Source organism: Cervus elaphus, chromosome X, assembly GCF_910594005.1.
Source record: "Cervus elaphus chromosome X, mCerEla1.1, whole genome shotgun sequence".
Classification (NCBI taxonomy): domain Eukaryota; kingdom Metazoa; phylum Chordata; class Mammalia; order Artiodactyla; family Cervidae; genus Cervus; species Cervus elaphus.
Genome location: NC_057848.1, coordinates 111,718,011 through 111,740,257, shown reverse-complemented (window position 1 = coordinate 111,740,257; position 22,247 = coordinate 111,718,011). Strand labels below are relative to the sequence as shown.

At 39.2% G+C, this 22,247-nt stretch overlaps 1 protein-coding gene across 4 annotated transcripts in view; it reads left to right on the top strand.

Moving 5' to 3' along the window:
• Nucleotides 1-22,247, top strand: part of KIF4A (kinesin family member 4A) — a 129,089-nt gene that overhangs the window by 41,674 nt on the left and 65,168 nt on the right. For all 4 annotated transcript variants that reach the window (XM_043896291.1, XM_043896292.1, XM_043896295.1 and 1 more), the window contains exons 8-10: nucleotides 10,340-10,456; nucleotides 11,085-11,260; nucleotides 17,750-17,811. In XM_043896291.1, coding sequence (XP_043752226.1) covers nucleotides 10,340-10,456; nucleotides 11,085-11,260; nucleotides 17,750-17,811 — 355 coding nt within the window. The remainder of the gene's footprint in view (nucleotides 1-10,339; nucleotides 10,457-11,084; nucleotides 11,261-17,749; nucleotides 17,812-22,247) is intronic.

Here is a 22,247-nt window from a genome sequence, read left to right as displayed (position 1 = left end):
CATCTTTTTTTGAGTGCCGTTGGCTAAGTGCTTCATATACACTATTGCATTTCATCTTGTTTTCCCAACTTTATTGAGATATTCATGACATATAGCATATATTATGTTTAGGTTATACAATGTGATGATTTGACACATGTATTTATTTCAAAATGATTACCACAATAAGGTTAGTTAACACCTCCATCTCCTCATATGATTACCATTTTTGTGTGTGTGGTGATAACGTTTAAACTTTACTCCCTTAGAACAGAGTAGTGGTTACCAGAGGGGAAGGGGATCAGGGAAAGATGAAATAAGTAAGGGAATCAACTGTATGGTAATGGATGAAAACTAAAATTTTCATGGTGAGCACACTATAGTGTATATAGAAGTAGAAGTGTAATCTTGTGCACCTGGAACATATATTGTTATAAACCAATGCTATCTCAATAAAAATGTTTTAATTAAAAAAAGATTTACTCTCTTAACAACCATCAAGTACATAATACAGTACTGTTGATTATAGTCACCGTGCTGTATGTGAAATCCCAGAACTTACTCATCTAATAGCTGGATGTTTGTAGCCTTTGACCAACATCTCTCTATTTCCCCTACCTCTCAGCCTCTGGCCACCACCATTCTACTCTCTTTCTATGAGTTCAGCTTTTTTAGATTCCACATATAAGTAAGGACATACAATGTTTGTCTTTCTCCATCTGATGTATTTCACTCAGCATGATGCCCTCAGGGTCCATCCATGTTAAAAAAGGCAAGGTCTTCTTTTTGGTGGCTGAATAATATTCCTCTGTGTGTGTGTACCACATTTTCTTTATTCATTCATCCATCAGTGGCTACTTAGATTGTGAAACTGTCTTTAATAGCATATCATAACATGTTGAGTTCCATATTCATTTGGTACCATACAATGAAAATGTATTTGTACGTTGTATTTGGTACCATACCATACTATGAAAATGGATGCATGAGACAAGTGCTCGGGGCTGGCACACTGGGAAGACCCAGAGGGATTGGGTGGAGAGGGAGGTGGGAGGGGGGATCGGGATGGGGAATACATGTAAATCCATGGCTGATTCATGTCAATGTATGACAAGACCCACTGCAGTATTGTAAAGTGATTAGCCTCCAACTAATAAAAATAAATGAAAAAAAAAAAAAAAGAAAATGGGATGAGCACATGAATTGAGTAACTGCCTCTGTCTGGTGTTTCAGTACAAGCTCATGTGCTACAGTGGTACAGTTATTTGTACAATTTTCTGTGAGTGTGCACATTAACTGAGCAAAAGTCTCGTGCACAGCTACAACCTTAAATTACACATTTGCAAAAAATTCAAACATGTGTACAAATAATAGAGGTATATTCAAAGACTTCAGAAAAATTAATTAACCTTGCTGTACAAGATAATGTGTCAATAGACTCCAGTGTGTTAAGATTTGCTTTATAGCATATTAGAATGAGCCATTTAAATGCAGTTTTATTTAAAATAGTTAAAATAATTTTAAATAGCAGTGATGGTTGCACAACAGTGTAAATGTACTCAATGCCACTGAACTGTACACTTAAAAGCTGTTAAAATGGTACCTTTTATGTTTTATATATTTTACCACAATAAAAATAATTTTTAAAACAAAATTCAAATTACAGTTACAGAAACTCTGCAGTATTTTTGTGGGTCCCTGAAATATCCCTAAGGTTCTGAGGAACACAATTTGAAAACCGCTGTTCTACAGGGTAAATACAGATACCTGAGCATGACATATGCTGTTTATGATCTGCCCCTAATTGTCCTCTGGCCTCATTATTTGTTACTCTTTATTTCGTAACTTGCACTGTTTTCCTTTTGAACTACCTGTAGTTGCTAAATGTATGATGCCCTCTCTCACAAATATGTGCCTTGACATATGTTACTTCTCCCTCTCTCACGAATATGTGCCTTGACATGTGTTACTTCTCTGCCTGGAATGCCCTTACATTCGTTTTTCCTACTCTTCCCTCGTCCATCAGCATTGTCCTAGTCATTCTTCACAATTCAGCTCAAATTTTCAATTCCCAGTCCCTCCTATGAGAACTCATTTTTACTATCTTTATCTTTTCCTTTAATATTATATTTGCAATTATTTTTTGTTGGTGTGTCTCCCTCCCTTTATATTTTTAACTCTTTGAAAGTAGGGATTGTGACTTATTCATCTTTGTATCTATAATGCCTAGCACAGTGCCTAGAATATTGAACATATTCACTAAATAATGAAAAGGACTCGAATGTATGAGGTGAGAAAAGTGGGAGAGTCCAGGATATCTCAGATTTGCTGTTTGTTGGGTGACTGGTTAGATGGTGAGACAATGAAAAGGAACAGTGCTGGAAGTGAAATAGATTTGCACCGAAAGATGAATTCTGTGTTGTTCAAGTCTGTGTTATGCAATGTCGTGTATGCACAGCCCACTGGAGGTTATTCAGTCGGCAGATAAAATATAGCTTTGGACAACAGGAAAGAGGTCTGGTTTAGAGATGCAGATTTGAGGGAGTCATTAACACAGATATTTATTGGAACTCTAGGCAAGTATGAGATAATCCAGGAAGAATGTATATAGTAAGCAAAAAGCTTAAGACAGTCCAAAGAGAGTACCAACATTTAATGGGTGGGTACTGGAAAGTTCACCCCATTAAGTAGACTAGGGATGATTGAGAATGGGGGATACAGTAGTCACATGGCTCTGGAGGGAAGACTTGAGAGTTCAAGATTTCTTTAAATATAGTTTCTACCAACCCCATCTTTTCAGCCTCAAGTCTCTCCTCTTTCCAAGGTAACTGGTGCCTCTAAGAGAGCAAATAAGCTAATTTCCATAGAGCATAGAGGTTAGGATCATGGACTTTGGAGCCCAACTGCCTCCATTTGAATCCTGACTCTGCCACTTATTAGCTATGTGACCTTAGGCAAGTTACCTAACCTCTTTGTGCCTCAGCTCTCATATCTGTTGACACAAGGATAATCATGCTTTATGCACACTTTATGGGACCACTGTGAGGGTTAAGTGAGGTAATATGTATAAAGTTCCTAGAACAGTTTCTGGCTTATAGTAAACACTATATAAACTTAGCTGTTATTATCACTGTCATCATCATTATTGTCCCTTTGCAGTCATTTTAGATTGAGGCTCCTCCATCTTGCTGAGTCAGTTATTGCTCTCCACCTGTACTCTAAAAACATTGAAATCTCTTGCCTGTTGGTACTTCCTCTCCTGTGCTCTGTGATCTTATGGGTTATTGCTTTCTAAATTCCTTTTAATGGTATCTTAGTGGGGAAAGAAATGCTGATGGTCAGTCTCCTATGTTTTGAACAGAACTTTGTCTAATGTTCTCTGTGTTCTTTTTGTATGCAGTTTTGTTACATTGATTCCTGTGAAGCTATATCGATTTTTATTGGAATAATGTGTGTTTAAATAATTAAAATTTTATTTTTTGAAAGCCTTTCATACTTTTCCCCCTTTAGACTTTCGGTACCAGAAGCATAACTATCTTTTCCCCTGAGTTTTAGAAATCTGTTTTCTTAAAATCTAGCATACTGATATTTGACCCTGCACCTCAGTCCCCTACAACCAGATTCTCATCATTTCACTTACACTGTCAGTTCTTCTATGTGTGTTGACTTGAAGGCCAAAGCAGCCATTTCCTTCTTGCAGTATCCTTTTGCTGAAGAAACTGTCATGAGAATAGATAAGGACTGTATTGGGTGCTCTGCTTTCAATGTCATGTAACTTAGCAAATAACTACATTATCTAAGCTTCTCTATCCTATTAATAATAACTTACATGTGGATAGCACTTTATAGATCACATTGGATTTTTATCATAACCTCATGAGGTAAGCAAGCTATGTATTACACCTGTTTCATGGATAAAAGGAAAGTTTTAGTGACTTGTCCAAGGTCATACACATTGATAAGTACCAGAGGCAGAGTTTGAGCTAAGATTCTGTCTCCCAATTAAGTTCCTTTTCACCCTATCACCTCTCAGTAGTTACTCCTGTAAGTCTTGTGACCAATTGCAGTAACAGATCATTCCCTTTCTCTCTGACTATGCAGAGTGTGTCTATACTATCATATTACTTCTGTTTTTCGCCCTAATCTTCTTGACTGTGCTACCTGCCTTAGGCTCATACATGTTTTCTTCTCATACACAGCAGGGTGTCTCAGCTGTTGCACTATTGACATTTTGGGTCAAATAATATTGGGAGGCAAGGACTGTCCAGGGCATTGTAGAAAGTTTAGTGGCATCCTTGCCCTCGACTCACGAGATGCCAGTAGTACTCCCCCTGACCTCTCAAGTTGTGACAACCAAAATGTCTCCAGATATCACCAAATGTCCTCAGTTCAGTTCAGTCCAGTCCAGTCACTCAGTCGTGTCCTACTGTTGTGACACCATGGACTGCAGCATGCAGGTATCCCTGTCTATCACCAACTCCTGGAGCTTGCACAAACTCATTTCCATCAAGTCGGTGATGCCATCCAACCATCTCATTTTCTGTCATCCCCTTCTCCTCCTGCCTTCAGTCTTTCCCAGAATCAAGATCTCTTCCAATGAGTCAGTTCTTCACATCAGGTGGCCAAAGTATTGGAGTTTCTGCTTCAGCATCAGTGTTTCCAATGAATATTCAGGCCTGATTTCCTTTAGAATAGACTGGTTTGATCTCCTTGCAGTCCAAGGGACTCTCAAGTGTCTTCTCCAACACCACAGTTCAAAAGCATCAATTCTTTGGCACTCAGCTTTCTTTATAGTCCAACTCTCATGTGTATACATGACTACTGGAAAAACCGTAGCTTTGACTAGATGGAGCTTTGTCAGCAAACTAACGGTTCTGCTTTTTAATATGCTGTCCAGGTTAGTCATAACTTTTCTTCCAAGGAGCAAAGCGTCTTTTAATTTCATGGCTGTAGTCACCATCTGCAGTGATTTTGGAGCCCCCCAAAATAAAGTCTCTCACTGTTTCCATTGTTTCCCCATCTATTTGCTGTGAAATGATGGGACCAGATGCCATGATCTTATTTTTTTGAATGTTGAGTTTTAAGCCAACTTTTTCATTCTCTTTCACTTTCATCAGGAGGCACTTTACTTCCTTTTCGATTTCTGCCATAAGAGTGGTGTCATCTGCATATCTGAAGTTATTGGTATTTCTCCCAGCAATCTTGATTCCAGATTGTGCTTCATCCAGCCCAGCATTTCGCATGATGTACTCAGCGTATAAGTTAAATAAGCATGGTGACAATATATAGCCTTGACATACTCCTTTCCTGATTTGGAACCAGTTTGTTGTTCCATGTCCAGTTTTAACTGTTGCTTCTTGACCTGCATACAGATTCCTCAGGAGGCGGGTCAGGTGATCTGGTATTCCCATCTCTTTAAGAATTTTCCATAGTTTGTTGTGATTCACACAGTCAAAGACTTTGGTGTAGTCAATAAAGCAGAAGTAGATGTTTTTCTGGAATTCTCTTGCTTTTTCTATGACCCAACAGATGTTGGCAATTTGATCTCTGGTTCCTCTGCCTTTTCTAAATCCAGCTTGAACATCTGGAATCTCACGGTTCACGTACTCCTGAAGCCTGGCTTGGAGAATTTTGAGCATTGCTTTGCTAGCATGTGAGATGAGTGCAGTTGTGCAGTAGTTTGAACATTCTTTGGGAATGGAATGAAAACTGACCTTTTCCAGTCCTGTGGCCACTGCTGATTTGATTTAGGTCATACCTGAATGGTCTAGTGGTTTTCCCTACTTTCTTCAATTTAAGTCTGAATTTGGCAATAAGGAGTTCATGATCTGAGCCATAGTCAGCTCCTGGTCTTGTTTTTGCTGACTGTATAGAGCTTCTCCATCTTTGGCTACAAAGAATATAATCAATCTGATTTCAGTGTTGACCATCTGGTGATGTCCATGTGTAGAGTCTTCTCTTGTGTTGTTGGAAGAGGGTGTTTGCTATGACCAGTGCGTTCTCTTGGCAAAACTCTGTTAGCCTTTGCCCTGCTTCATTCTGTACTCCAAGGCCAAATTTGCCTGTTACCACAGGTATCTCTTGACTTCCTACTTTTGCATTCCAGTCCCCTATAATGAAAAGGACATCTTTTTTGGGTGTTAGTTCTAGAAGGTCTTGTAGGTCTTCATAGAACTATTCAACTTCAGCTTCTTCAGCATTACTGGTTGGGGCATAGACTTGGCTTACTGTGATATTGAATGGTTTGCCTTGGAAACTAACAGAGATCATTCTGGTTTTGTTTTTTTGTTTGTTTGTTTTTTTGAGATTGCACCCAACTGCTGCATTTCAGACTCTTTTGTTGACTATGAGGGCTACTCCATTTCTTCTAAGGGATTCTTGCCCACAGTAGTATATATAATGGTCATCTGAGGTAAATTTGCCCATTCCAGTCCATTGTAGTTCACTGATTTCTAAAATGTCAATGTTCACTCTTGCCATCTCCTGATTGACCACTTCCAATTTGCCTTGATTCATGGACCTAACATTCCACGTTCCTATGCAATATTGCTCTTTGTAGCATTGGATTTTGCTTCCATCACCAGTCATATCCACAACTGGGCATTGTTTTCGCTTTGGCTGTCTTTTCATTCTTTCTGGTGTTATTTCTCCACTCTTCTCCAGTAGCATAATGGGCACCTACCGACCTGGGAAATTCATCTTTCAGTGTCCTATATTTTGCCTTTTCATACTGTCTGTGGGGTTCTCAAGGCAGGAATACTGAAGTGGTTTGCCATTGCCTTCTCCAGTGGACCACGTTTTGTCAGATGTCAAAAGTCCTACAGAAGCAAAATTGTCCCCAGTTGAGAGCTGCTTCCTATAGAGCTACCTCCTTTCTCTCCTACCTTGTTTTTCTCTCCTGTGACAAATATACCCTTTTAATCTACTTGTAAAACCTATTGTAACATGTGTTTATTATACTTGTGAAGTTCTGCTGCTGCTGCTGCTGCTGCTGAGTTGCTTCAGTCGTGTCCAACTTTGTGCTACCCCACAGACGGCAGCCCACCAGGCTCCCCTGTCCCTGGGATTCTCCAGGCAAGAACACTGGAGTGGGTTGCCATTTCCTTCTCCAATGCATGAAAGTGAAAGTGAAGTCACTCAGTCGTGTCCAACTCTTAGTGACCCCATGGACTGCAGCCTACCAGACTCCTCCGTCCATGGGATTTTCAAGGCAAGAGTACTGGAGTGGGGTGCCATTGCCTTCTCCTGTGAAGTTCTAGTCCCTTTTTAAAGTTAAAATCTCTATTATTTATTTGTTGCCCTAGTGAACAAATACCTGAAGCTTTGAGTAGTACTCTTGATCCTTTCCTCACTTGATCTGTTCTCAATCTTTTATTTATTTATTATTTTTTGTTCTCAATCTTTTAGAGAGAAGAGTAACTTCTGGTCTTACAACTTTATCCAGGCATTTTTCTCCATAGCCATCCTTGATCAGAACTTTTAAGTCTCTTCAGACATGTTCTTCCCAGTCTTTATGATATATATTCTCCATCCATGTCAAGAATTTCTCTCTCAACAACAGGAAGTCAGATGCTCTTTTGTGATGATTTCTTTCCAGAGAGACATTCTTTTCCCTTGCTCCTTTTCTATTCCAAAACCCCAACTCGCATTTGGAGAAAAAATTCAGCCTTTTTATTCTTAAGTCTGTGCTTCTTGCTTAGATCATAGTATTCTTATAATTTCTTCTCAGGGTTTATCTGGGCTTTTTTGTTGTTCCTGTGAAGTAATAGATGGACATTTTGTTTAATAGGTTTGAAACACCTCAGCAGTCTTTCCTTCACATCCCAGATGGGAGATGGGCCAATAAGATGGCACAATGTTCTGTTTGGCTAAAAGGTATATAAGAAGAGAAAGAACTGAACTAATATGAGGATTAGTACAGGCAATGGTGAGGTTTGATCAATCTCAGCAGGATCTCCTTCACATCCTGGATGGGATAAATGGCCCTGGAAAATGGCAGTAAAAGGAAAAAAAGAGATGGTTGCTTGAGGGAACTGTTTTTGTTTTCATCATTGTCATTCAGTTGCTCAGTCATGTCTGACTCTTTGCGACCCCATGGACTGCAGCATGCTGAGCTTCCCTGTCCTTTACCTTCTCCTGGAGTTTGCTCAAACTCATGTCCATCAAGTCGGTGATGCCATCCAACCATCTCATCCTTTGTCGTCCCCTTCTCCTCTTGCCTTCAATCTTTCCCAGTCATCCCCTTCTCCTCTTGTCTTCAATCTTTCCCAGCATGAGGATCTTTTCCAATGAGTTGGCTTTTCACATCAAGCAGCCAAAATATTGGAGCTTCAGCATCAGTCCTTCCAGTGTATTCAGCATTGATTTCCTTTAGGAATTGAATTCCTTTAGGATTGACTGGTTGGATCTCCTTGCTGTCCAAGAGGCTCTCAAGTCTTCTCCAGCACCACAATTTGAAGGCATCAGTTCTTTGGCACTCAGCCTTATATATTGGGATATTTGAGCATGTGAATAAACTTAAAAGAAGGAATTCGTAAAGGGAAAATAAATTGAAGATCTAAGAGGGAGGTGGAAGATTGAGCGATCCAGGGTCCCCGGGAAAATTAAGGGAATAGAAACACCGGCAGAGGCTGAACAGAAAATAAAGGTAGTTATTTCCTCTTGAAACAAGGAGAAGAACAGAGGAATCGGTAACAGCAAAGGAAAGACTGTGAAGTGAGGAGAGGGGAGGTTAGGGAGCCCTTGTGAAGAATTGATCACCATAATGTATTTGTTGAAATCATACTAATAGAATGAAGGTAGATTTCCAGTCTTAGAAATGATAAGTGTTTAGAATAGCTGCCATGGTGAAGGAAGAATGAAGAAGAGAAGATGGTCAATTAACCAAGGGTTCAGCCAAGGTCAGATAGCATGTTTTATAATGGATGAATCCAGTCCATTTGATTATGTAACTTTCTCCAGCATTGCAGTGTAGAGAGAAGCACATGTGCGTGCACGCACACACGCACACACACACACACACACACACACACACACACAACTGGTTTAACCTAGGCCTGGGAATTGACATGGTGGGAATGGCAGAAGGTCATGGGTTTAATGAGTGCTTGGGAAAGTATAACTGAAATGACTGCGGGGTTCAGAATAGGTAGTTTAAGGCCCAGGAAAGATGATCTACCAAGGGTATTAGAAAGAGTCAGTAGGTACTTCCCTGCTTGTCTAGTGGTTAAGACTCCACGCTTCTACTTCAGCGAGTGCAGGTTCGATCCTTGGTCAGGGAACTAAGATCCTGTATGCCATGTGGTGCAGTGAAAAAGAGAAAGAAAGAGTGTCAGTAAATTTGTAGCCACAATAAGGGTGAAGAACAGCATCCATGAAAGAAACAGAAGGATGGTAGTAGGATACAGTCAGAGAGGAATTTTGGAGTTAAGGATCTTATAGATGTAGTTGTTATATAGATCTTATAGTTATAGATCTATAAGGGAGTCCAGTGGCTGAATAAGTAAAGTAGAATAGCACTAACAATCATGATGCCATTTATATGTCATATAACTTTGTTTTGTGTAAGGTATCATTAACTCCCCACCACAACCTATGAAGTGGGTAGATTTGCCCCCTTCTGTAGAACTTACCCAAAATTGCATAACTAGTCAGTGACAAAGCCAGGATTAGAACCTAGCCACCATTGCCCATGCATTTAACCATTATACTATATAGACTTTCTAAGATAAACATAACCATGGGGGCTTTCAAGGGACCTCGTATTATTACAATGTTGAAAAAGTAAACCTTGGAATTTAAGAAGTGGAAAGAATGTTTACTCTATTTGAAGCAACAAGAGAAAAGTATAAAAAGTAAATAACTATACAAGTGGTTGTTGTCATGGTGATCTGTCATCTGTCTGTCTGCTTTGTTTCCATGGAAAAGGGCAAGAAGTGCCAACTGACTTAATTGTGCTTTCACCTTTGCCCTTTGAACTTTACTTAACTGGAAGACCAACTGTTTGAAAGAGGAAGAGATGCAAAGAAAGTAAAATATCAGAGTGGACATCTCCAGCTTCTACCAGCATTATGTTTATTCCCATTTCTACCCATACCACCTAGGGAAAATATGGTGTGTTTCTCAAAGAGCATAAGAATATTTGATAAGAACACTAAAGATTTTTAAATAATGTTTTTCTTTTATATAGAGCTTTCTGTTTGGGAAAAAAAAGACACTCTTGGAAAAGTGAGCAGGATTAAAAGGTTTTCTTAAGATTACTGACTTAATAATTCTATGGGGTCTTTATTCGTTTCTCTTTCTCAGGATAGGTATATGTTAGATGTTACCAAGCAATTTAAATTTTCTTTCCTACTACTAGGTATTAATATTAACCGAGGCCTCCTATGCTTGGGAAATGTAATCAGTGCTCTTGGAGATGACAAAAAGGGTGGCTTTGTGCCCTACAGAGATTCCAAGTTGACTCGACTGCTTCAAGGTAAGCCCAAAGTGCCTCTAAAAAATTAGAGAGTAACTTAGAATGATAGTGATGAGAATGCAAAGATAGGACAGATATTAATAAAAAGCCAGATTTTTGGACTATTACATACAGAGCTGTCCAGTTGATAAACAGGAGAGAGACCTGTTGGCAAGCAGGCTTCTAAGGTAATGGAAAAATGTCTTCATATATGGATTTGAGAGCCAAAAAAATCTGTAGAGTGTCAACTGTACTTAGCACTTTGTATCTGGAAATGAACTTGCTTACTATATTTATTAATGCTGACAAGCAAAATTCCCTAAAGAGTTAAAATCTACCTAGAGGGAGTATCCAAAGAATGTTTAATCCTAATAGTGGCTCCTAACTTACTTGGCCCAGGCCCCAGTTGTTTTAACCTGATTAACTGCTAACGTCACAGTCTCACTTAAGGAGGACACATGCAATAGGATGCTAAACTATATCATTTTACACAACAGAAATTCTTACTGTTTTTATATTGATGCAATAGGAAATTTGTACATACTTAATTATTTTCTTACAGCTCTGAGATTGAAATCTCCAACCCAGTGGACAGCTTTGCTTGCGTCCTACTTGTTGGATTTCACTTCCTTCCATTATTCTTTTTCAGATTCTCTAGGAGGTAATAGCCACACTCTTATGATAGCCTGTGTGAGTCCTGCTGACTCCAATCTAGAGGAAACATTAAACACTCTTCGTTATGCTGACAGAGCAAGAAAAATCAAGAACAAACCTGTTGTTAATATTGATCCCCAGACAGCTGAACTTAATCATCTGAAGCAACAGGTAGAAGGGACTTAACATTTGATGGGGAAAATTACAAGTATGTGAGTGGAATGATAGAGCTTTTATTTCTCAGCTTTTTCTCCACCAGGACTTTAGAGATGTTGGTTAAGCATTCTGTTAGTATGAAGCATGTTAAAGTAACTCTTATGAACATGTTTTTTGGTCATATTTAAGATTATAGGGTGGTACTGTATATTTCACTGATAAAGAAGTGAGCAGTGAGAGATGGGGCAAGAGAGGTATGCAGGAGTCAGATCCCAAAGGTCCTTATATGACTGGTTAAAGAATTATAATAACTCAAATAAACACTATGGCCTGAACTAAAGACAGAGCAATAGAGATAAAGAAAGGGGGACAAATTATTGATAGAAACAAACAAACAAACAAAAAAAGAACAAGGAGGTAGAATGTATAGAGCTTACAAATGTGGTTACAGATTTGATGTGAAAGGGTAGGTAGGGAGAATCAAAGTTGATCCCCAGGTTTTTTGCTTGGACAACTGAATAAATGGTAGTAACAATCATTGAGTCAGGGAATTTAGGAGGAAAATAGGGGTCAGGCAGGGAAATGGAAATGATGAAATTCAGTTTTTGGGCATTTTGAGTTTGAACCTCTTGAGGGGCATCTAAGTAGAGTTATTCAAACATGGCTGGGTATGCAGGTTTAATGTAGAGAGGTCTGAAGATACAGATTTGTATGTCATCAGCATTTAGCTATGACAAACCTAGACAACATATTAAAAAGCAGAAACATTACTTTGCCAACAAAGGTCCGTCTAGTCAAAGCTATGATTTTTCTAGTAGTCATGTATAGATGTAAGAGTCGGACCTTAAAGAAAGCTGAGTACTTAAAAAAAAAAAAGGAAAGAAAGCTGAGTACTGAAGAACTGATGCTTTTGAACTGTGGTGTTGGAGAAGACTCTTGAGTGCCCCTTGGACTGCAAGGAGATCCAACCAGTCCATCCTAAACGAAATCAGTCCTGAATATTCATTGGAAGGTCTGATGCTGAAGCTGAAGCTCCAGTATTTTTGCCATCTGATGTGAAGAACTGACTCATTGGAAAAGACCCTGATGCTGGGAAAGATTGAAGGCAGGAGGAGAAGGGGATGACACAGGATGAGATGGTTGGATGGCATCACCGACTCCATGGACATGAGTTTGTGCAAGCTCCAGGAATTGGTGATGGACAGGGAAGACTGGCATGCTGTAGTGCATGGGGTCGCAAGGAGTCGGACATGACTAAGTGACAAAAGTGAGAATTTAGATGGTACCTGATGTTACAAAGTAGATGAAATCGAAGAGTGCCTGGCATGTTAAAGGCACTTACTCAATATTTGCTGAGTAAGCAAATGGCCAAGAAGAGAGACGAAGGCTAGATAGAACTCAGGAGGTAACAACAGTATTTAAGGAAGGGGGAAAGGAGAGCCAACAACAAGAGAGATGAAGAAAGAGCAAACAGGTAGTGAGAAAATCAGTGATTCATGGAAGACAAGGGAAGAAAGTTTCAAGGAGGGCTATCAAAAGTATAAATTTATAAAGTGTAAAGATAAGGGTTAAAAAAGTTCATTGATTTTTTTTTTATCAGCAAGAAAGCTATTGATGACTGCAGTGAGAAGAGGGTCAGGGGAATGATAGGAGCAGATTGCTATGGGATGGACAGTGAATGCTAGACAACGAAGTGGAGGAAGTTGGTAGGCTTTTCTTTCAGGAAGGCAAGATAAAAGAAGACAGTAGCTGGTAGTCAAGGGTCAAGGGATATAAATCTGTGTTGTTTTTTTAATGGAAGAGACTTGAACATATGAAAGAACCAGTTGGGAGAGACTGAGAATAGGAATGAGTTGATAAGGTGTTTTCTTTTAGTTGAGATCCTCTGCACAAATAAAGAGGGCTTCAGCTTAGACAGTAGAGGGAATACCTGCCCATAAGACTAGAAGAAAAGCGATTAGATAGGAAGGATACAGTGACACTAATTTAGATAAACAAGGGAAATTGAGCAATTTTCAGCCTGATAACCATTTTCTTCTCAGTGAAGTAGGAGACAAGGTTATCTTCTAAGAGCAATCAAGCAGATGATAGCATAGAGGGATTGAAGAGACCTCAGAAGGCTTAAAGTCTTGGAAATGGAAGAAGTAGCTGACTAGGAACATGAATTTGTGGTGGCATCAGTATGACTGTGCAACAGCTCAATAGCACTGGCAGAGTAGCAGGTAGCGAGATTGACCCCCTTGGCAGGGGCGTCAGCTTTTCTTGGTATAGTACTCTTCCCAGTGGGAATCTAGTGTTTCTCAACAGTCTAGTGCTCACTCCATCTCTAGCTTCCTCCTCAGTGATAATAATTACAACTCATTTAATCTGTTGTCTTCCTTCCTTTTATTGTCCTTTATTTCCTTCCTCCTAAGGTTCACTATAGAAAACATAAGTAATTTATCTGTTTACAAAATCACGTTAATTATAAAGTACCTTAGTGCTGCTTCTTTGTTTGCTTTCATGTGTACTCCTGTTGCCAGAAATGCTTTTCTTCCTGGTCATTTGTTAATCCATTCCAACAATAAATATTTACCGAACACTATTATGTGCCAGGTACTGTGCTGGAATATATTGTTGAGCAAAGAAGACAGTTTCTGCCTTCATGAAACTCTCCTAGCGGGAGAGACAAACAAACATTAAGCACACAATCATACCAATGTATTATAACCTGGAATAGTGTACTATAGGGCACTGTGAAAGTATGAACAGGATCTTCTGTTAAATATCTACTCTGAGAAGAAGGCTTCTTCTACATTTGAGCTGAGATCTGAAAGACGAAGTAGGAATCATCTATGCAGAAAAGAAAGAAGAAAGATTCCAGAGAGAAGAAATACATGTTGTTGTTTAGTCGCTAAGTTGTGTCCAACTCTCTGTGACCCCTGGGGTGTAGCCCACCAGATTCCTCCATCCATGGGATTTCCCAGGCAAGAATACTGGAGTGGTTGCCATTTCCTTCTCCAGGGGATCTTCTATCCCAGGGATCGATTCAGCATCTGCTGCTTAACAGGTGGGTTCTTTACCACTGAGCCACCTGCAAAACACAGTAGTGTGTGTATCAAAGTATAATGGGAAAGAGTATTGACAATGCAGCCAATCTGCCCGGGTTCAAATCCTGGCTCTATACCTCACTAGCTATGTACCCTGGGCAAGTTCTCTGTGCCTCAGTTTCCCTATCTATAAAACAGAAATAATAGTACCTGCTTCATAGAGTTTTTATGAGGGTTAAATGAGTTCATACATATAAAGCACTTAGAACTGTGCCAGACATATAGCTTGTCTGCAAAGGTCTTGAGTTAGGAAGGAGTGTAGTGCATTTGAAGACCTCAGAATGCCATTGTGGCTAGAGTGGAGAGAGCAAGGAATGGGTGATCCAGTCTGAGACTGGAGAAGAAACAGAGGCCTGATCGAAGCCTCATGTACTATGTTAAAAATGATTTTAAGCTAGGTGGCAGCATTAATAATTTACACTTTTGAAAGATGGTATGGCTGCTGTGCACAAATAGATTATAGTGGAGCAAAAATATACTCATGGAGACCACTTAAGAAGTTACTGCAATGGTCCAAGAGAAAGAAAAGTGGTGGCTTGGACTTAGGGTGGTGGTGGTGATAGAAGTGACCAGTGGGTTAGTTAAGGGGGTGAAGGTATGACACCCAGCTTTCTGGCACGTGAAACTGCATATTCACTGAACCAGAATACACTAGAGAAAACCAGATTTCGGATAGCAGACAACTAAGTGGAAATATTAAGTAGATAGTTCGGTATAAATGTTCTAAATTCAAAAAAGTTGAGAAGATCCCCTGGAGAAGGAAATGGCAAATGCTCCAGTATTCTTGCCTGGGAAGTCGCATGGACAGAGGAGCCTGGTGGGCTACAGTTCATGGGGTCGAAAATAGTCAGACCTGACTGAGCGACTAACACTTTCAGTAATAGTAATACTCAGTTCCCAGTATTATTTATTAATAATATTAATATTTCCCAATAGTAATACTCAGTCCCCTCAGGGCTGATTTGAGGACTAAATGAGACAGTATATCTAAACCATCTTCCATGGTGTCTGGCTCCAGGGGCTAGACTCAGTCCTTAAAGAAGCTCCCTTTGTTTCAGATTTCCTGTCTCACCTTGACATGGTTCAGAAAAACCCTTTTATATTCATTATTTAATTTTATCATCATAATATGCCAATGAACACAGCAGGTATCTTTATCCCCATTTTAAGACACTAGGGTCTAAGAAATGAATATGGTGGTTCAGGGCAGACTGACAGGAACCAAGTCACCTGATAGCCAGCCTTTGACTTTTCCCACTATCTCTCCCCAGTGGAGTGGTAGTGGCTTTTCAAGGAACAAGAAAGTTCTCCCTGCAATTGGATGTAAGCCTTACTTGCAGGTTGCAAGGGAGAGAGAGCTGGATTGGAAGGAACAGCACTCCCCTACCAGCAGTTCCTTCACTGATGGCCAGCAAATCGTCCCTAAGCTTTCTGCCTGAAGGCTCCTGTTCATAAAATGGAGGTAAAATATCAGTTTCTCCCTATCAAACAACCTTGTTCCCTGTAAATGCTTTAGAAATCTGTGTTGTTGTTTAGTTACTAAGTCATGTCCGACTCTTTGCAACCCTATGGACTGTACCACCAGGCTCCTCTATCCATAGGATTCTCCAGGCAAAATACTGGAGTGGGTTGCCATTTCCTTCTTCATGGGATCTTCCCAACCCAGGGACTGAACCCATGGCTTCTGCATTTCAGGCTGATTCTTTACTGCTGAGCCACCAGGGAAGCCCAGCGAAATCTGTGTGGATCAAATGAAATCATATGTGTAGTCATGCTTTGGAAATAATGATGTGACAGTAAATGTAAAATACTAGTGTTCTTGCATTTTAAAAGTTCTAAATTCAGAAAGATCTGTGTTTGAGATAAATTTGGGAGTCACCAGTTTTTACTAATAAATGGTAATTGAAACTATAGGCAGAGAGCTTTGAGGAACTTTTATCACCTAAAGGACAGTTAGAGCAAAGATGAACTAAGAAATTGACTAGAAGATCAGCTTGAAAAATAGAAGGAAAACCAGGAAAGTGTGGTGTCTGGTAACCCAAATGCTACCAAACAGTCAAATAACATGAAGACTAAAAAATGCCCATGGGATATAGTGACATGCAGATCATTGGTGACATTATCCAAAGTTATTTCAGTGGAATGTTGTGGGCACAAATCAGATTAGAATAAGTTAAAGAGCAAGTGAGAGAAGAGCTAAAGGAGATGGAGACAGTGGGTGTAGACTATTCTCTTAAACTTTATGAAGGACAGAAATCAAGCAAAAAGTGATAGGAAGTGGGATTGGGGGAGGTGCTTTTAAGATGGTAGAGACTTGAACATGTTTTAATCTTAATAAGAAGGATACTGTAAGAAGAGAGAAGTCACATATATAGAAGAGAGGGGGGATAACAAATAGAGTAAGATTTATCAGAAGGCAAGAAGAGTTGGGATCCAAAACTCAAGCAGAACAGCTCCTCTTTTGTCATAAGAGGGAATGGAGACAATGATTACAGGTGCACCCTGGTTTAAGATCCATCCCCACAAAGCCTCCTTTAGCCTATTGTGGGATTTTATTACTTTGCTTCTTCTCAGAACCCTAAAGTACTTAAGTATACTTGATGACTTAGCATCTTCTGTCTTGTGTTATTTCCTACTTTTTCAGGCCTTAGTCTTGTCTTCATCAACTAGATTGTAAACTAGATAATAAACCACAAGAGTTTATTTTATGTCCCCCCACATTGCCTAGCTCAGTGCTAAGTCTGATTTAAAAAAAGAAAATAGAATAGAGGCTCAATAAAAACTATGAAGATGCTTAGGTAAAAGATGACATCTTCTAAGTACTAGTTATTCATGTAGTGCTGATTGTCTTTTTATCATTGAATCATCAACCGTGTTGCTTTCTGTAAAACCTAAGATATGCCTTAGATTTCATAGGCATCAAGTAAAATTCAGTTCAGCTCAGTCGTGTCTGACTCTTTGCGACCCCATGGACTGCAGCACACCAAGCCTCCCTGTCCATCACCAACTCCCAGAGTTTACCCAAACTCATGTCCATTGAGTCAGTGATGCCATCCAATCATCTCATCCTCTGTTGTCCCCTTCTCATTCTCTGTCATCCCCTTCTCCTCCCCACTTCAATCTTTCCCACCATCAGGGTCTTTTCCAATGAGTCAGTTCTTCACATCAGGTGGCCAAAGTATTGGAGTTTCAGCTTCAACATCAGTCCTTCCAATGAACACTCAGGACTGATCTCCTTTAGGATGGACTGGCTGGATCTCCTTGCAGTCCAAGGGACTCTCGAAAGTCTTCTCCAACACCACAGTTCAAAAGCATCAAGTAAAATTACCCTACTGCTAATCATGATAATTTTGCTGAGTAGGGATAAGTAGTTTTGATTGATAACTAGCTGACTATTTTTCTTTGCCTTTTCCAGGTCCAGCAGCTACAGGTCTTGTTGCTACAAGCCCATGGAGGTACCCTGCCTGGATCTATAAAGTAAGAACCATAGACGAATTTTATTATTTTTTTTTTCTCGTAGACGAATTTTAAATGTATATTCTAACAGAGCCTTTTTCTCCTTATAATTGTTTCCCCCCTGATATTCTAAAGTTTCTGATAGCACTTGGTGTCAAGGTAGGGATCTTAACAAACTTGCTCTCTATTTAGGACTTAGCTAGTTAGCTTTGAGACAACCTGATATAATAGGAAAAGCATGGGTTCTGACCTCAGAAATTTATTAATTGGAATCCCACTATGAAGAAGAGCTATTTTTCTCCTCCTACCACTTATTTATCTGATTATGTATTTATAGCCATATAGACCCATGGGTATTTATTTTATTCTATGCATTAGCACCCAATACTATCATCATTTGTTTTATATCTTGTTTTATTTTTTGTTTCTTGTCCACTAGGAACACCTTCAGAGTAGCTCTTGTATTCTTTAACACATCGTCAAGTTTTTAAGCATTTCCACCAGATGTTGTATTTTCCCTGCCTCAGCTCTGGAATCAATCATATGTCCAAGGAGCCCTGTTTTTTCTTTTAATTGCAAAATGGTATTTAGAAACAGATCTGGGCATTAGGTGTGCTCATTGTTACTGGGATATCACTGCTTCTAGGCCCTCTCAGTGAGTAGAGCTAGGAAATATCTGTATGTACAGTAACCCACACATATATCTATATTTTTATATTTATCTAACTGAATATATGTTAAAAACCATGATTTTAGACTGATACCTCTGATTCCAGTCTAACACTACAGGGTTTATTTTAATCTTCCCACTCTTTATTTATAACTTCTTTCTCCAGTAGTGAAAAACCAGCTCTCATTATCTGCATTCTATTTACTTACTAGTTCAGTTCTAGTATACACATAAAATAATTTTGGAATTGCTAGCCCATACCCCTGTGAGAAACACTTTTAGTAACTAGATTACAGCATATATGTACAGTTCTTTTTGTCTTTAAAGTATCCAGGCAAGATACTGTTTCCCAGAGGTACTATTTGTATTCCTTTGTGGATCTCCCCTACATCTTGCTTGGTTGGTTTTAATTGTTTATATTTTGGGTATATGAAGAGTATGTGAAGCATTATTGATGGTGTAAGAGTCAGAGTTTTACAAAAAGATACACTCAGAGCAGAGAAATGCAAATCAAAATTGCAATGAGATATCACCATACACCTTGTCAGGATGGCTACTATAAAAAAAAAAGAAGAAAATAACAAATGTTGGAAAGGATGCCAGGAGAATGTGGAGAAATTAGAACCTTTGTACATTGTTGAATGGATTGTAAAATGATATAACTGCTATGGAAAGCAGTATGGAGGTAGCTCAAAAAATTAAAAATAGAACTACCATATGATCCAGCAATCCCACTTCTGGGTATATATCTTAAAGAACTGTAAACAGGGTCTCAGAGAGATACTTGCTTACCCACCTATTCATAATAGATCCCATGGACAGAAGAGCCTGATGGGCTACAGTCCATGGAGTCACAAAAGAATCAGACATGACTTAGCGACTAAGCAACAATATATACATACAACAAAATGTTGTTGTTGTTTTCGTTCAGTCTCTCAGTCATGTCTGACTGACTGTGACCCCATGGACTGCAGCACACCAGGTTTCTCTATCCTTCACTATCTCCCAGAGTTTGCTCAAACTCATGTCCGTTTAGTTGCTGTGCCATCCAACAATCTCATCCTCTGTTACCTCCTCCTCCTGGCCTCAATCTTTCCCAATATCATTCGGCCTTAAAAAGGAAGGAAATCCTATCACATGTTACAACATGAATGAAACTTTAGGACATTATGTAAGTGAAATAATCCAGTCACAAAAAGACAAATACTGTATGATTCTACTTATATAAGGAATTTAAAGTAGTCATATTCACAGAAATGAATAGCAGCATGGTGGTTACCAAGGGCTAGGGGAGGGCCAAAAGGGGAGTTATTATTTAATGGGTATATAATTTGAGTTTTACAAGATGAAATATTTCTGGAGATCTGTTTCACAGCAATGTAAATATACTTAATGCTACTCAATTGTACACTTAAAAGCAGTTAAGATGACAAGTTTTATGTTATATGTTTTTTGCTGTACTGTGCTGTCCTCAGTCACTTTAGTCGTGTCAGACTCTTTGTGACCTACAGACTGTAGCCCACCAGGCTCCTCTGTCCATGGGATTCTCCAGGCGAGAATACTGGAGTGGGTTGCCGTGCCCTCCTCCAGGGGATATTCCTGACCCAGGAATCGAACCTGTATCTCCAGTGTCTCCTACATTATACGCAGGTTCTTTACCCACTGAGCCCATGTGTTTTTTTACCACAATATAAAAAAAGAAAAAACCTACAAGAGAACTAGAAAAAAATATAGGCAAAGTTCTCTGTGCATATAGGTGAAGGTAAAAGAGCACTTTATGAATAAAAGCAGTGACAGAAACTAAAAGAATAGACCGGGGATGGAGAGTTGCTGTTGAATGGGTATGGTGTTTCAGTTTTACAAGATGAAAAGGTTATGGAGAGTCATTGCACAACAGTGTGAATATACTAACACTATTGAACTGTACACTTAAAAATGGTTAAGATGGTAGTAAATTTTATGTTATGCTTTTTACCACAATATTTTTAAAGAAAAAAAATATGTATACTCAGAGAAGTGTTCCTGTTTGTCCCTGCTATCCTGTCCCCATTCCACCCTTATTTCTACTTCTTTACCACCACATTCTCCTTACCCCTGTTTTTAATCAATCTCATTAGTTTCTTCCTATATTTCTTTTGTACAAATGAGCAGTTACTTGCATATTATTTCATATCCCCTTCTTTCTCATATGAATGGTAGTACACTATAAATATACTTTGTGGCTTTGCTTTTTTCAGTATTTTCTAAAAGTCATTTATCAGTTCATAGAAGTCTTCCTCATTCTTTTCTGTACAGCTCCATGGTACTCTTATTGTGTATATGTGCCATACGTAGTAATTCACCTTCTCTCCTGTGTATGGGCATTTAGGTTTCCAATACTTTGCAATTACAGACATGCTGCAGTGAATAGCCTTTTATGTGTATATTTTCTTCCTTTTTCTTTCTTTCCTTATTAGCTGCACTGGGTCTTAGTTGCAGCATGGGGGATCTTTAGTTGTGGCATGTGAACTCTTAGCTGTGGCATGTGGGATCTAGTTCCCTGACCAGGGATAGAACTCAGACCCCCTGCACTGAGAGTGTGGAATCTTAGCCATTGAACCACCAGGGAAATCCCTGCATATATTTTCATATTGTTAGTTTTCTTCAGAGTAGGTTTCTAGGAATGGGATTGCTGGGGCAAAAGGTAAGTGCATGTGTGGTTTTGTTAGATATTGCCACATTCCCTTCCAGGATTATACCCATTTGTATTCCCAACAGCGGTGTGTAAGAGTGCTTTTTGCCCCATAGCTTCGCCAATAGAATGTGTTGTCATATATTTTCAATTTTTGCTAATCTGATACAAGACAAATTCTATCTCAATGTTGTTTTAATTTGCATTTCTTTAATCTTGAATGGATTTGAGCTTTTTTTCCCAAATGTTTCAGGGCCACTTTTATCTCTTTTTCTGGTAAATTGTCTGTTCATGTGTCCCATTTTTAATTGGGTTTTTTGATCCGTTGGCCCTTTTTTTAAAAAAAAAATGTGATTAAATATGCATAAAAATTTTTACCATTTTAAGTATACAGTTCATTGGCATTAAGTATATTCACAATATTGAGCAACCAGCAATACCATCCATTCCCCAAACTTTTTTCTTTCATCTTGCAAAACCAAAACTGTACCCATTAAAAAATAACTCCTTATTTCCCCTTCTCTCCAGCCCCTGACAATCATAATTCTACTTTCACTGATTACTCTAAGTACCTCATATGAATGGAATAATACAATAGTTGTCTTTTAGTGACTGTTTCACTTAGCATGATGTCTTCAAGTTTCATCCATGTTGTAGTATGTGTGAGAATTTCCTTCCTCTTTTTAAAATACTTATCTATTTATTTGGCTGAGTCATGTCTTAGTTGCGGCATGGGGGATCTTTGTTGTGTCATGCAGGATCTTTCATTGTGGTGCACAGACTGGTTGTAGCACGTGGGCTCAGTAGTTGCAGCACATGGGTTCTATAGTTGTGGTGCATGGGCTTAGCTGCTCTGAGGCATGTGGGATCTTAGTTCCCCAACCAGGGACCAAACCATGTGCCCTGCATTGCAAGGCAGATTCTTTTTATTTTATTATTATTATTATGTTGGCTGTGCTTGATCTTTGTTGCTGTGCATGGGCTTTCTCTAGTTGAGGCAAGCGGGGAGGAGCTACTCTTCATTGCAGGGGCACAGGCTGCTCATTGTGGCGGCTTCTCTTCTTGTGGAGCACAGGCTCTAGGCATGTGGGCTTCAGTAGTTGCAGCACATGGGCT